This window comes from Hyperolius riggenbachi, chromosome 1 (genome assembly GCF_040937935.1).
Source record: "Hyperolius riggenbachi isolate aHypRig1 chromosome 1, aHypRig1.pri, whole genome shotgun sequence".
NCBI lineage: Eukaryota > Metazoa > Chordata > Amphibia > Anura > Hyperoliidae > Hyperolius > Hyperolius riggenbachi.
Genome location: NC_090646.1, coordinates 469,221,864 through 469,238,166, shown reverse-complemented (window position 1 = coordinate 469,238,166; position 16,303 = coordinate 469,221,864). Strand labels below are relative to the sequence as shown.

The 16,303-nt window shown below is 42.4% G+C and overlaps 1 protein-coding gene across 12 annotated transcripts in view; it reads right to left on the bottom strand.

Annotated features, from left to right (window-relative positions):
• The window catches only part of NF2 (NF2, moesin-ezrin-radixin like (MERLIN) tumor suppressor), a 167,128-nt gene that overhangs the window by 69,859 nt on the left and 80,966 nt on the right, over window positions 1-16,303 (bottom strand). For 11 of the 12 annotated variants that reach the window (XR_011022086.1, XM_068240346.1, XM_068240328.1 and 8 more), the window contains 2 exons: window positions 2,631-2,753; window positions 2,257-2,474 (listed from right to left, as the gene is read on the bottom strand). Coding sequence is in view for 11 of the 12 variants with exons in the window: in XM_068240346.1 (XP_068096447.1) it covers window positions 2,257-2,474; window positions 2,631-2,753 (341 nt within the window). In the remaining variant the exon portion in view is untranslated. Of the gene's footprint in view, window positions 1-2,252; window positions 2,475-2,630; window positions 2,754-16,303 lie in introns of those variants that run through there. The other variant, XM_068240385.1, reaches the window with a different exon arrangement.

Here is a 16,303-nt window from a genome sequence, read left to right as displayed (position 1 = left end):
GTTCCCCGAAGGCGATCGGAGGGGCTGGGGGGATCATGGGGATCATTGTCTCGCTACACGAAATTTTTTTAAAAAAAAAAAAAAGGTATTTGCTGCCCCCTGACGGATTTTAACAAACCGCCAGGGAGGATAGATAGCACTGCCTGACGGATAGACTGATGCACTACACAGCAGTACATTGTTACAACGCACTACTGCATGACTGAGCACAAACAAACTCTTGTGCAGGGGAAGGGTTTGCGGAGTTGAATATGGAAAAGATTTCAAGTGAAGAGGGGGGCTACCTGCCAGGTTTGAGAGACGTTACAGGTACTGAATACCAGCCATAAACACCACCTCTTTTCTTGTGATGTGTACAAAATACAAGAGGAGACCAGAAGAGGGTCACAAAATAGAGTATTTTGGCATAAATCACAAAATATTTGCAGATTTTCAAGTAAAGTATGGTCCAATGTCATGGAGCAGATATGCCAACATCAAACCAACAAACAATGATGCAGGTAATACTTTTCTGTACTAGTTTATTGCAAGCTTTCAAAAGTTTAAATGTCTTCTTCAGCCATGTCATCCTCTACCAGACACCTAAAAAAGGGACAAACTGAGGCACAGATGAAGCACACTTGTACAGTTCTTTATATAGCCTGAAGAAGAAACTTAAAATGTACCTGTACAAAAAAAAATGCCACTAAGGGGTACTTACCTCAGGAGAGGGAAGGCTCCAAGACGTCCCTTGTCCTCCATTGCAGCCTTATTTCAACGCTGGGACCCCTGAAAAAGAACTGGCCGGTTGTTGGCAGTTCACACAGGCCCACTAGCACAGTTCTGCTCACCTTTGTTCTGGAAAAATCCAGGCCAGATCGAGTCCGTGTTACTGTGCAAGCATGAGCCATCTGGGCCGAGCGGGATGCTGCTAGTGTGCGTGCAGGAGGGGGGGTGGGGAAGTGCACATAATCTGGGGGACCCCGCGCTGGAACCGGCTGACGTACCAGGACAGGGGAAGCCTCTTCAGGAGTCAGAGGATTTCCTCTCCCAAGGTACAGATATTTTCATTATAATAAGTTACAGGTTTTGAAAGCTTGCAATAAACGATGTACAGTTAGTCAAAGTATACCCGAGGTGATATGTGACCTGATAAGATAAACAAGTGTATGTAGAGTACAATAAAACATCAATAACCAGGCTGTTTTAATTGCTTTATTTTGATGCCTGAAAGTTAATTTTTAGGCATGGACGTGACAGCTTCTCTCTTGTCGGTAGCTTGTTGGGTATATAGTAAACATAACTGATTAGCAGTTTTCCTGCCAGAATACAATTGAGGGCAGGGAGAGATAAAATACATGAACGATTTACTTTTTTTTTTTAATAAGCTCTGGGACACTTATTAGGCTGCTCCTGATTAGAGACCATAAAATATTCAACCTGCTTTGTAAATGTTTAAATATAAAAACAAACCCTGGTATACTTAAAAAAAGGCATTTTAAAGAGTAGGAGAATAAATAAAATAGTTTATCTCATCAGTTTATTTTCACTCTGGGTATCTCATCGGTTTATTTTAACCTGAATCAACGTTTGTTTGCTTTGTTGGCAAATCTGGCTAAAGGTGGCCATACACTGGTCGATTTGCCATCAGATCAACCAACAGATAGATCCCTCTCTGATCGAATCTGATCAGAGAGGGATCGTATGGCTGCCTTTACTGCAAACAGATTGTGAATCGATTTCAGCATGAAATCGATTCACCATCTGTGGAGCTGCCGCCCCCCCCTGCATACATTACCTAATCCGGCCGGTGCGTGTCCCTGCTGCTCCTTCTCCGCGCTGGGCTCCGGGTTCCAGCGCGGAGAAGGAGCAGCGGTGACAGCGGGGATACGCGCTGGACGGATCAGGTAATGTATTGCCGCTAGCGTCGGTCGTCGGACATTCGAACGCCGCTATAGATGCACTTCCGACCCGCCGGCAATCGAGCAAAATTTTCCGCACGGACGAATCAACGGAAACGATTGATTTCGGACAGAAATCGATCGTTCTGTCAGCGTTTGCGCAACGATTTCACAGCAGATTCGATCACAGTGAACTAATCTGCTGTATATCGGCGGGAAAATCGTGTATGGGCCCCTTAAGTCATCCAATCCAATGTGAATTCCAGCTGGAGATAACTGGGTCAGGCAACCATAAATTAACTTAGTTAAATGAGTCACAACACTGGATTAAAGAACAAAGGCCGTTCTCCTTTGACTTTCAATTGCATGAACTTACCTTCTTTCTGATTCTTCTGCCATCTTCAGTGCCAACATTTCTGTCTCCAAGACCTTCTGTTCCATTAGTCTTTTCTCCTCTTCACCTCGAATGGCTGTAGCTTTAATCCTCTGCATCTCCTGCTCAGCCTCAGCAGCTTTTTGGGCAAGCAGTTTAGCCTCCTCCTCTGTGATCTGAGCTTTTTCTGCTAGCAAGTCAGCAGTTTCTTCAGACCTCATCTAGATTGAAATGAAGGTGAGTGATAATTCTGTGTTGAGGTGTGATGACTCATGAGTCACTCCTTTTCTAAATACAGCAATATGACAGCAAATATCTATGTACCTTTACCACACACTAATGTATTCATGCTTCTGTTCATTTTATAAATGACTCACCAGAGCATCATTGGCCATTTGTGCCTCTTCCTTCAGCTGTAAGAGTCTCCTTTCAAGCTCATCACGTGTTCTCTCAGCTTCCTCTCTCAACTGTTTCTCCCGTGCCAGCCTTTGGCGCTCCATCTGCAGGGAATAAAAAAAACTTGTTTCAGCATATACAGACATAACATGCTCAATCAAGTTTATAGCTGTATATGGGATCAAACAAGATGAAGCGATACTTTCTCTATTGCATGACCAGCAAGTCTGGGGAGATAATCTACAGACAATGAACAAGAAAGAAGCCTCTGCTCAAGTTTTCCCACCTAACATCTCCAGCAGTGGGGGACGTCACTCTCAGTCCCTGAAGACAGTTTATGTCTTTTGCCTTCAGAAGAGGAAGTGGGTGAGTAAGACTTCTAACAGGAGTAATGGAAGCAGAGTTGGGAATTGCGTCAGGAAGAGAGTTTATCACCAGAATTTTCAAGATATAAACTATGCTGTTTGTCCAAACAAGCTGGAATTAAAGCATCACAATCAGGTGGATTGGTCATGAATGTGAAATAAAGGAATCCGGAAATATGGGCGCCACGATAAAGCCTATAGTAGAATATCGGTAACATTAACTGATCGACTATTTAGAGAGTTAATTTTCATTATTAAAATATTGGTGAATATAACTGATATTTTACTGCAACGAAACCTAACCCTACTCTCACAGAACTCTCCCCTGTCTAATGACTAACCCCCTCCCGCCTACCCTTAACCCTTTCTCAGCCAATTTATGTAGAGGCTTGCAAGTGCTCCAGGCAATTCATTTAAAAAAAAATATATTTCTTATTTGTTACATTTCCTTGCTTCTAATTAGTACTGCTGTAATGTGTATTTGTGGCCACTTGCCACTAGGGGCAGTGTGAGACAATAACAGAGGACTTCTGCTTTCAGTTTCTAGATTTTCTGCTAGAAGAGAGATCAGAGAATTCCAAAAATTCCAAGGAGTTCTGCCGACTGAAGTCAAAAGCAGTGCACTTATCTCAAACTTGATAATTCTACTGAAGCTGCTAATGGGTTAAAACCCCCTTTCCTTACACTTAACCTCAACACAACACATGCCTACTCCCTTTCTGATGCCTAACCTTAACACTGCACCCTCTCCCCCTTCCCAATGACTGATTTTAACCAACCCCCCCCCCCCCCAGCACAACCCCCCTTCCTATTGCTGAACCTTATCCATCCCCCAAACTCCACCACTGCAAAAACCCCTTCTTAAGACGCCTAACTTTAACCGACCTCTGCCCCACCCCCTTCCTGACACCTTACCACACAAGCCCCCCACAAGTCAAACCGCAAAAACAAAACAGGAAAACCGAGATTACTATATAAACTATAAAACAGTAATAACAATACATTTTCTGCTTGTAACAGAGGCATAATGTGGGCTAATGCAATGGACATCAGCAAAACCAGGACTGCGGGGAAATGTATCCACACCAGCTTTTACATATGTTCTGTTCCCAGCGGTTCTGCTAACAGCAAGCTTATGCTGCAAGACAAGTTCTTCCTGTGACAGCCTTCATATTGTAGGGCAGACCGCATCAGGCGTACTCTAGACAATATTTTCCATTCCCCTCTGAAACTGAAATATGGAGCTAGATATTGAAATATGGTGTAAGATGAATATAAATTACACTAGGTTGTAGCCTACAGCTGAACTATCCTACCTGCATATTAGTGCACATACTTCTAGGCATACAGAAGCCAATGTAAGGACATAAATCATAAGATAAATAATGTATACAAAATATGAATTGCCTAGAACACATAATGCAGCATCCTATACACATCAGGGGGAAATGTGGTTAATTTAAAAGGGAAACGCCACTTTCGTTAAAAAATTTATAATGGCTTAAACAATGCTACACAAATCAATGTGGAATATTACGCTACTGTAAACTACCAATGTTTTTAAAAGTAGGCATATGCAGAAAAATATTTTTAATAGATTGCAAATGAAAAGCTATGAAAACTATGGCATTTACAATTGATATTTGAATCAAAATCTCAAATCAAATCAATACCCATTCTTTAGTGGGAGGAGAACAAGTGTTGCCCTCCATTAAGCAACACAAAGCTATCAAGTGCAGCAATGCAACTGATACGAGATAATATTTCCAGTGACACCTTGTCTAAAGCCATGTATACACATTAGACTGAATGAACTCAGTGTAGCCCAGGGTTTCTCAAACCTGTCCTCATGACTCCCCCAACGGTGCATGTTTTGCAGACAACCTCACCTATGCACAGGTGGGGTAATTAGTGTCTGAGCTACATGGAATCCACCTGGCTGAGACACTAATTACCCCTGCAGTGTACAGGTGAGGTTGCCTGCAAAACATGCACTGTTGGGGAGTCACAAGGACAGGTTTGAGAAACACTGGTGTAGTCAAATAAAGACCACCTTGTCTAAGGGCTAGTTCACACTGGATGCTTTGGTAGCGTTTTGCTGATCACTGGCGATCAGCAAAAAGCTGTTTTTTCACTGTACAGGAAAGCGATTTAGGAGTGATTGCGTTTTGTGATTCTATAACATTGAAATGCAATCGCTCCAAAAATGCTGCATGCAACATCAGCAAATCGCTAATCACTGGCTATCGCTACAGTGTGAACACTACCATTGACTTGCATTAGCAGCAGCATTTTGCTGATCGCCAGTGTTCAGCAAATCGCTGAAAAATCACCCAGTGTGAACTAGCCCTAATGGTGCCCATACACGATACAATAAAAACGTTAGATTTTCCCATTTATTCGATCTAAATGATCGAATGAAAGTTACATTTTTTTTTTCGATCAAGAAATTCAAACGATTATCCCGTTTTTTCTGATCGGACATGCTGGAAAAATCTTTATATTCTATCTAACAGAATAATCAAACTAAATGATCTAATCGAAAAAAATGAAAAGTTGTACCATGTAGGGGCACCTTAAGACTCTAGTGCTTATACAGGAGCATAAAGATCTAGCGATGTCCGAGCGACCCCCGTTTGGATGGCTCTCCTATTCACCTTGATCACCAATTGCCGCTCTGTTGTGCACCATGCGTTGTCCCTCCTACCTGCTCCATAGCAAGATATTTTGCTAGCATCTAGACTAGTTACAACTCTGCACATAACTCTGCCCCAAACTGTAATCTAAGAAACGTAGTCTCAATCCTAGCGGACTGAAGTAATTTGACATTTACTGGTGGTATAGTACAAGGTGGTAGACCAAGTAAACAATCAATATCTGGAAGTTGTTGACTTACTTGATCTACCACAAATCGTATAGTTCATGCTTAGCATGAACTATCTGCAGTAGGCATAGGTTTTAAATAAGGATAAAATTTCAAACTTAACTTGCTGAAAAGTATAGTAACATTTTGATTTTTAATCTGGACTTTACAACATTTTAATCTGTCTGTTGTTGGCTCAGAGCTTCCTTAAAATTCTGCACGTACCAGGAAGCAAAATCTCCCAGTGTCTGTCTCTAGGTTTATGCGCGGAATCAATCATTACACCGCAAAGAAAAATGCATTCTGGTTGGAATGCCAGAGGAGCAGTGGTGGGGATGCTGGGAATTTTGTTCTTTTGTGTACACTCAAATCACTCGTGCTCGCTTTGTGCCATTGCAAGGTTACATACAGTCCACAGCACAGCAGGTATGGCAGAACAGTAGTTTGTTACAATGCTTGCAGTGTAAATAGATGATCTGGCGAGGATTGTTTTTTGCTAGCGAAAGTGGATTAACACTTTAATGCCCAAGTTCAAGCATGAACAAAATGAAAAATGAAATACACACCTGTTTTTATCTGTTTTTGGCTTATAATGTTTTAAAGAAAACCTGTAACTAAAAAAAGTTCCCCTGGGAGGTACTCACCTCGGGAGGGGGAAGCCTCCGGATCCTATTGAGGCTTCCCCCGTCGTCCTGTGTCAAATGGCGGTCTCGCTGTGCTCCTCTGAATAGCGGGGATGTAAATATTTACCTTCCCGACTCCAGCACAGGTGCAGTATCAGCTCTCCACTCGGAGATAGGCGGAAATAGCTGATAGCTGTCGGGCCACTCTACTGCGCAGGCGCAAGTCTCCTGCGCCTACGTAGTAGATCGCACCCGACAGATCGACTATTTCCGTGTTGAGAGCCGCAACAGCACCACCCACTGGAGCCAAGGAAGGTAAATATATCAAGCCTTGTCAGGTTTGTCGAGCGAGGACTGCGGGAGACTTCGGGGGAGCCAGTGCTGAATTGCCTGCAGCTACAGGGGAGGGGGAAGCCTCATTGGGACCCTAAGGCTTCCCGCTCCTGAGGTAAGTACCCCCCAGGGGACTTTTTTTCAGTACAGAGTCGCTTTAAATAATTTTAACCAGGTTTGCTCAATATCTCCAATCGCTTTTCCAAGCACTTTGCGATTTTCCTATCTTTCATTGAAGCACAAACTCTCAGAAAATTGTACAGGACCCGCGTTTGCGATTGGAAAGAAAGCTCATCGCTCATTTGAGAGCACACACATTGGAATTCATTACACAAGCGCTTTTAAAAAATGCTAGCGCTTAAAGAAAAGCTCTAAATTATATCAAAAAATCTATCAAAGGTCAATCAAACCTCTAACACTGTATAGCTTGATGCTGTACAATGCTATGCTGCTATCGATTATCCACCATCCCTACCTATAACCCGCTAGCACAGAGGTTTTCCAACATGTCCGATCACACTTAGTAAACTACATGCAATAGATCAAATGTTGAACTATTAGATATGGGTGGGGTGAAAGGATAGATTTCTGACAAATCAAATCCAGGAAAAATACACGTGCTTACCAGCCTGCTCTAAAAATGTATGGCCAGCCTGGGAACAATATTAATTGGAAAGTTTATCTGCACTAAACACACAAGTTTCTGATCATTTGATCAGTTAACCAATAAAAACCCCACTGGAGATGAGATGTCCAATTCTAGAGTAACTGGAATAGACACACAGATCCAATTTAACCTAAACTCTACTACTAAAAACAAATCTCTGAAAGATAGTGAGAGAGAGATATAAGTAATTTAAGCGTTTCTCCTCACTCCTTTTTGATCAAGAGATGACTCAGTTGCACAAATGATAATGCTATGTGTTTCTGAATGACAAGGACCAGCTCAGTTTCTGGTTTTCTGATCACACGCAGTTGTATCCCTTTTATCAGACACTCGGATACTGATTCCTTGTGCAGTAAGTGCAGCCATCTCTGCTGTGACAGGCATGAAAAAATGTCACAGCATATTTCCCCTCTGTAGCAGGGAGGGAGGGAAGTGAAGACTGGACTCTCCTGTTCTTTGTTTTGAGAATGGCATGCCCAAGCATGGCAGACTCCTACCAACAAACTACACCGCATAGCAATATTACTGTCCTAAGGCTATCTCTAACACATACGGAGGAGGAAAACTAATTCCACAGTGGCGTTTAGTACAATACATACCGTACTTTGTTTGCTGTAATAGGCTTTTGGTATTGTGTCACAGGTTTAATTGTAGGTGAAGATTTATTTTGTGATATTTGAGCTGAACTTCAGCATTTAGCCCCAGTAGAAGAGGACAAGCCTATCTCTGTCATGGCTGACCGGAGAGCCTCTAAGTACTCCAGTCCTCACTACCTTTCATAAGGGTAGCATGGAGGATTCTGCAAGCCTGCGTCCCTTCCCTTCCCTCCCCGCTGATTGTAGGGAAGGGATGTGGGCGGGGGGGGCGGCAACATAGAGGAGGAGGGGGAGCGGCGAGAGTGATAGGGCAGATGTAAACAGTCTGCTGGCAACACGCTGTGTGTCGCTAGCATGGCGTTTGATTTATGGGGGCACAACAGAGCGCAGTGGGGGCCTGGGGGGCACCGTAGCAACAGAGGCTGGGCATTATATGCAGACCCAGCCTCTGTGTGCTAATATAATTCTTACAAGCCACCTCAGGTTCTCTTTAAAATGAATGTTAAGTGAAAATATTAGTGGGCAGTTACTTACATGGGGCTTCTTCCAGCCCCCTGAAGTCCCCTCGGTGGTTCCCACCATGCAATTTAACATCAAATCACTACTGCACAAAATTGATTCAGTTATTGATTAGGACCTGAGTGGACTTGTTGGAAATTATCGGTTCCACCAGTCGATCTGACGAAAAATGTATGGTGCTTACCAGGCTTTAAACACTACATATACGAAAAGATTGTAGTTATCCAGCTGTCTTATAATACAATGAGTCAGGAGCGTTTCTAGCCCTTTTGTCACTCCAGGCAAGAAGTCCTAACCTAACCCCCCCCTCCCTCAGGAGAAAAAACAAAACAGCACAAACTAGAGAATATAAACCATTTGCCCTATAGGGTGGACGCATAATACAAGGAGTCCCTGAGATACAAACAACACACTAATCCGGTCGCATTTTGTTGCACTCCTACTTCCTACACTACCCCAGCTTAGAGTAAATGCAAAGTATAGTGCACCAGAAGCTGTGCTCTCACCTCTCCACTGGAGTCTAGTGCTGTGCTTCCACCTATCTGGTCACCACTCACCCTAGTGCCCACCATGTCCTACCACACGTATCATGACTACACACTACATGAGAAACGCCAGCACTATCAGGGTGCAGAAAACAGAAAGGATGGTCAGACAGGCGCAGCACTATACACACTGCACTGGGAGAGCGCAGAAGGTGGACAGGAACAGATAGTGGGACAAGGGGACAGAGGGAAGCATAAAGAGAGGCAGAAGGAGACACAGTGGGATGCACACAGAGCCAGATCATCCACAAAGCAACTTAAAGTGAACCTCCAGACTAAAAATCGACTTAGCAGCACTGAAAAGGCTTGGTGTTTCTTTAACAGTTTCACAGCATCAGAACTTTGTTTCTCTTATACAAGCCTCATTTTAAGCTGCACAGAAGAAAACTGCCTGGGCTTTTTTTCCCTGATACTCTGCAAAGCATGATGGGATTTCTGATGTTGTTGTTCTCGTTCTGCTGTTTTGGTGCAATTTTTTTTTTTTAACATTTTGAATTTGACATTTAAAGCCTAGCGTGTGCAGCTGGGAGGGGTAATCAGGACACAGGACAGCTGGAACTGTGTCTCCTGCTCCTTGTCACCTCCTTTCAACCAAAAAGATGGCTGCCTCCATGACAAAGATGGCAACCCCCATGAATCACAAACATTTGCCTGTTCTTTTAAAACAGGGTGGGTAAGAGATTACCTATATATTCTAATTAACATAACTAATGTAACTTGATGATAGTATGTTTGTTTAGGCTGAAGTTCCCCTTTAAACAGGTGCCTAGGGCTTGGAGAGAGTCTAGGGGCCTGGTTTATGCTAACCCCCAATCAAATCTTGCCAAAAATGCTAGGTGGCCATCAAGCGTGGGCCCAAAATAGTTGCTTGCCTAGGGCACCATTTGACTTGAATCCATCTCTGGACGCACAGGGGGGCAGAGGTGGTAAAGGGGGACTGAAGGTGACACAAGGAGAGAGAGGGAGGTACAGAGGGACCCACAAGGGGACTGAAGGTGGCAGAAGGAGACAAAAGGAGGTACAAACACCCATGAGGGCATGGCTTCACTCAGGAGGCGTGGCTTAGTGTGTGGCGGGGCTTAATTCAGGGGTGGGGCTTAATCAGGGGCATGGCGCCCCCAAAACCAACGGCACTCCAGGCAGTGGTCTGTAATGTCTATGCCTAAAACCGCACCTGCAAGGTGTATAAAAGCTGCAAGCCACCTGATGCATGTTTCGCAGTTCTATCTATTTCTTCAGAGGGTTTACAGCTGTGGATGACAAGAAGGTAATCCAAAAAGGTAATCAAAATGGATAATACTGTGGTAAACTGAAAATGATGCTCATTAGGGCTGGATATCCCTAATATAAATTATTAGGACAGGCGAATACTGAATTCACAGTCTCTCTAGTCGATCTCTAGTCGAAAGGCTATATATGCTTGAGATTTAAATGTTTATTGGGTCAAGAATAGGTCATCACCACCAAAATGTATTATAGCTCTTTAATGCATAGCAAACGAGGCAGCAGTATCAGACACTGTTTCAGGCAAAGATGCCCTTTCTCAAACTGCCATACAGCCATTGGTGCCGACCCATTCTTGACCCACTAATCTGTTTACCCCTAGAGACACTGGTATATGGAACCAGGCACACCGTCCTCTTCATAAGGCTCTCCTTCATTTGTTGTTTGTTAAAATGTTTATTGCACCTTATATATAGCACCTTGGGACTACTGCACATTTTATGTTGCCCCTGACAAAGCCCCTAATTTAAGAGAGGAGGGAAACATGTTGGGTTGTTTGGTGGAGTAGTAATGTGTGTTATTGTTAGTTAATGTTTAGATAGCTGGAAGAGGGGAGGAACATACAGATTTTGCAGCACTGTACAGAATACATGGTCTTCCCCTTTAGCTGTACATTAGTCATATGTCCATTATAGTCTAGGGCCAATTTTAGGGGAAAGCCAATTTACTTAACTGTATATTTTTGGGATGTGGGAGGAAGGTACTTATCCGTTAGCCGGGCGCATCCTCTAGGTGGCGACAAAACTCCACCAGAGTTACATCTTTCCCTACTATCCATGTCGGCCTGGAGGGGGAATAGTAATTAGCGCCACCTGCCGGATGCGCCCGGCTAACGGATAAGTACCGGGAGGAAATCTGAGTGCTCAGAAAAAACTCACACAGACATAGTGATAACATACAAACTCCTTGCAGATAGTGCCCTGGCTGGGACTCGAATTGGGAATTCAGCGCTGCAAGGCAAAAGTGCCATCCACTACATTACCTTGCTGCCCACCATAGTGTCTAACCTCATAAGACATAAAACTTGATAATTAGATGAATTAGCGCGCGCTCTCACGCGCATGCACACACACACACCTACGTGTTGCATAAATCACCTATATATTGTAGATCGTGACCAATTCAGATCCCATTTTAGTTAGAATTAAATTAAAAGTTATGTTTTAACATTAGTTATTCTAGCCTTCTACAAGTGACATTAATTGTGAAGATTCCTAGGCACTGAAAAGCACAAAACCATTCACAGTTGTGCCCATAAGTTTACATGACCTGGCAGAATTTATGATTTCTTTAACATTTTTCATAGAACATGAATGATAATGGTTGGCTGAAGCAAACGGTTTACTCTTTTTTATGGCTATGGGCAAAAAGTTCAATTTTGGTTCAGTCACTCCAAATGACTGAGCCAGAATGTTTGAGGCTTGTGTCTGTGTTTGGCATAATGTTAGCAGGATGCTTTGTAGCATTTGCATAGTAATAGCTTTCTTCTGGCAACTTGACCATGCAGCCCATCTTTGTTAAAGTGCTTCCTTATTGTGCATCTTGAAACTGTCATGCCACATTTTTTCAGTGAGTCCTGTAATTCACCTGAAGTTATTAGTGGGTTTTCCCTTTCATCCCAAACATTATACTGGCAGTTGTGGCTGAAATTTTAGTTAGTCTACCTGACCGTGGTTTGGTTTCAAAAGAACCCATAATTTTCCACTTCATAAGGCTGGATCCACACTATGAGCGCTTTTCTGAGTGCTTGCTGAGCCCTTGTGATAAATATCACTCCCTTTCACCTTCATTAAAATCACAGTAAAAACACGTAAAAATAGCAGCATATGCAATTTGCACGACCGCTGCAATTTTTAGGTGATTTTTACCGCGATTTTAATGAAAGTGAATGGGATCGATTTTTAAAAATTGCTCTGAAAGCGCTCAGCAATCACAAGCGCTCAGAAAAGCCTAAGGCCACATACACACATCAGACTATGGTCTTTGGAAAATGAAAGATCACAGACCAATCTTACCACCCTTCATGCAGTATGAGAGCCATACTCTACACAGTCTTTTCTATGGAGCTGAACTCCACATCAGAAAAAAAAAATCTTTGCAAGATGCTGCACACACAGATGCTGTACAGACACAAAAGATCTGTATCTGCAAAAGATCTGTTCCTGCCAAGAATCCATTCCTGCAAATTGCAATGATAGTCTATGAGATCTGCAGATCATCATACACACATGATTTAACTGACATTCATCCGCAGATCAGATCCACCAGGATGGATTTTCAGATCTGCAGGTGATTGCTTGATCTGCAGATGAATGTCAGTTAAATCATGTGTGTATGATGATCTGCAGATCTCATAGACTATCATAGCAATTTGCAGGAATGGATTTTTGGCAGGAACAGATCTTTTGCAGGTACTGGTCTTTTGTGTCTGTACAGCATCTGTGTGTGCAGCATCTTGCAAAGATTTTTTTTCTGATGTGGAGTTCAGCTCCATAGAAAAGACTGTGTAGAGTATGGCTCTCATACTACATGAAGGGTGGTAAGATTGGTCTGTGATCTTTCATTTTCCAAAGACCATAGTCTGATGTGTGTATGAGCCTTAAGAGTTTGAACACGGTTGATTGGCATTCTCAATTCCTTCTATATTTTCTTATATCCCTTTTCGGTTTTATATAACTATGTTTTCCTACAGATCATTTGACAGGAAGAGTCCAGAAACTCACAGACCTTTTATTCACACCAACTAATTACAAGCAAACATATCACAAGTGGAGATGGTTACCTTTAACAGCCATTAAAACCAGTTTGTTTCAAGTTGTGTGCATGCTATATCACCAGGGTCTGTACACTTCTGATCAGGGTCATTTTGGTAGTTTGAGCAGTAAAGTGATTTAAAGAGGAACTGTCATGAAAACCTTAAAATTTAATAACACATACAGTTAAGTTCATTTCTTCCAGAGTAAAATGAGCCATAAATAACCTTTCTCCTATGTTGCCGTCACTTACAGTAAGCATTAAAAATCTGACATTACCGACAGATTTTGGGCTAGTTCATCTCTCCATAGGGGATTCTCAGCATGGCATTTATTCTTTATAAAGACATTCCATGAAAAAGATGTATACAAAGATGCTGGCCAGCCTCGCTGCACACTATTTTGGCAATTGCATGGAGCAACTGCCATTCACTAAGTGCTTTTAAAAATAAAGAAAACCCTGAGAATCCCCCCCATTTGAAGATGGGTTAGTCCAAAATCTGTTGGTTAAGTCAGATTTCTACTACTTACTATAAGTGACAGCAACATAGGAGAAAAGTAATTTATGGCTCATTTTACTTTGGAAGAAACACACTCCTTATTTGTATATGTTTACATGTATTTAAGATTTTCGCTACAGAGATCCTTCAAATGTAAAAAGAGTAAACACAGTTTGACAATAAATGGCTTCAGCCAACCACTAACCACCAGTAAAGTTTTTGTGTTATTCATATTCTACGAAAAAAAGTTAAAAAAAAACATAAATTCTGCCAGGAAAGGTAAGCTTATGAGCACAACTGTATCTATGAACTGTAATTTACATTGTTTAGCAAACAAAACAAAATGCATACATTAATAACCATCTAGGCAAGCTGGTTGGACTTAAAAATGTCCAAAGAATATAAACTTCCTGCATCAAATAAATATCTACAAGCGCCTTAGAAGTGGTTGTGTGGTGGACAAAATTAGGACCACAGGAACCTACCCACAATAAAAACAGACTGCCTCCCCCACACTTCTTTTTCTTCGTTCATTATTAAGTTTATTTCATGGAATAAAACTAAGTTTATGCATCCAGCCTGCTTGTGGAAAACTGATTTCATATCAGATCAAAAACCCCAGACCAGCAGGTATATCCTTAATTAATACAAGCTTCTGGGTATAGCAGAGTACTTTAGCTGGGTTCCTGCTCTTGACTCTTTAAGGTCACAAGAAGTGCTCAGATCTTGAAGAAATTGTTCTAGGCAAATCTCTCATTAAAAATAACAGATGATACTGATCAACCCTAAAGAAGGAATACCAGTTTCATCCTCATTAAAGTGGGGTCAAAACAGGACCTTTTATTTATTTTAATATGCAGATTTGCCGAAAAGATTTCCATTAAAAGGTTCTAGATGTAGCACTAAGATTGGGACTCTGATATATTTCTGCTAAAAAAGATATTTTATGATAAGCAAATGATATTTAAGGTATTTATTCTTAATATCCGTTTTGGAAGAGCCCTTCGGCATTTTTTCTACAGAATTCTATATTCATGGAAACTGAATCACAGAATAAGAACCTTAAATTCTCACACAACTGGTAGTAAAGAAAAACAGATGTAACGGATGTTTTTAGGTTGCTCATAGAGAAAGAAAATACCAACTAAATCAGCAGCCAAGATGCATTAATAACTAAAAAAATAAGCTTGCTGGTCACTGAACGAGAACTGGTTGTAGCTCATTTGGGCCCAGTTTCCATTAGGAGGCGTGGCACCAGTTGTGCTGCGAAGATTCAACCTGAATCGCTAAGCAATGATATGCACGACTTTAGGGATTCGGGTGTGTGCATGCCATAAAGATTTGAACAGCAATATTCAAAAGGTTAGTAAATATGATATTTTAGACAATATTCAAAAGGTTAGTTCAAGGGTAGCACAGGATACAGCAGTAAAGGTCCAGAAAAAATGTATAGTATGGGGCAAGCCATAGCACTGTAGTCACAGCCACAGAGGTATTGATATTACAGTCTTAATGTCCCCACATCATGCAATCTTTATGCAGTCATGCTCTATTTATATAGAATATGCGTCAACTAAAATTACAGTCAATTAGAGGACCCTCCTACTATTGGGTATTGGGTGTGGGTAATGATACACAGACACGATACAACGGGTATCTAGACAGCTGGGGTAAGTTGTTATATGGCGAGATGCTTCCTAGGTGATCAGATCTGGTATAGTGAAGATAAAACAGAATGTTGGATGCAGCTGGGACACACCAAGCGATCACAGTACACACTGCAGTGCTGTCTGCAAAAAAACCTTCTTAATCTGAAAAAAACAGCATGTATAAAAGAGGAGTATGTATAAAGATGACACATTGCCACTGTCACCCAGGTCTGGAAGAAACCTTAGTAATTTTCTGATGTTCCACTTAATCCTACCAAGGGAGGCAATGTTGTAGTGGAAGGAGAATGCAGGCCAATGAAGGTGCTGGACTTATCTGTCAAAGGAACTGTTTTGGTAGACCTGCTGCAAAGGGTCCCTTTTACACTACGTGTGTCGCACAAAATTGCCATATGCTGCCGGAGGAGCAGTGCTAGCCCTTTGGAGCTATCAAAGTGATCACGTTGCGGCATAGCAGGGCCGGATTTGTACTCAATCGCCCAATGCCACTGTCACAGCCCCCCCCCCCTTTGGTATAAGTAGCGAGATGACCACTCCCTCTTCCCTCAGGTATAGGTAGCCAGATGACTCCCTTAATCCCTCCTTTTCCCATCCCCTTTCAGAATAGGTAGCAAGCTTGCCTTCACACTGCAGCAGCCATCGGTGTCACTCATTTCTCGGCTTGTCTCCAGTGCAGAAGCTCGATCTTCCTTTCCATCTCCAATGCTACCCAGGTCCATAGCCGCTGGTCACAATGCAAATGTGCACAGAGAGCCAAGTGGTTGCTGCACAGGCCACTGGCAGAAGAGTACCGCAGTCAGGCGCTTGCCTGATCTCCCTGCATTGCAGCATTTGCAAGCTTGCAGCAGTTTAGCCTGCTGCTTTGGTGCCCTTGCTACTGTGGTGCCCTAGGCCATGGCTTAGGTGGCCTTCCCGTAAATCCAGCCCCTGGGCACAGCT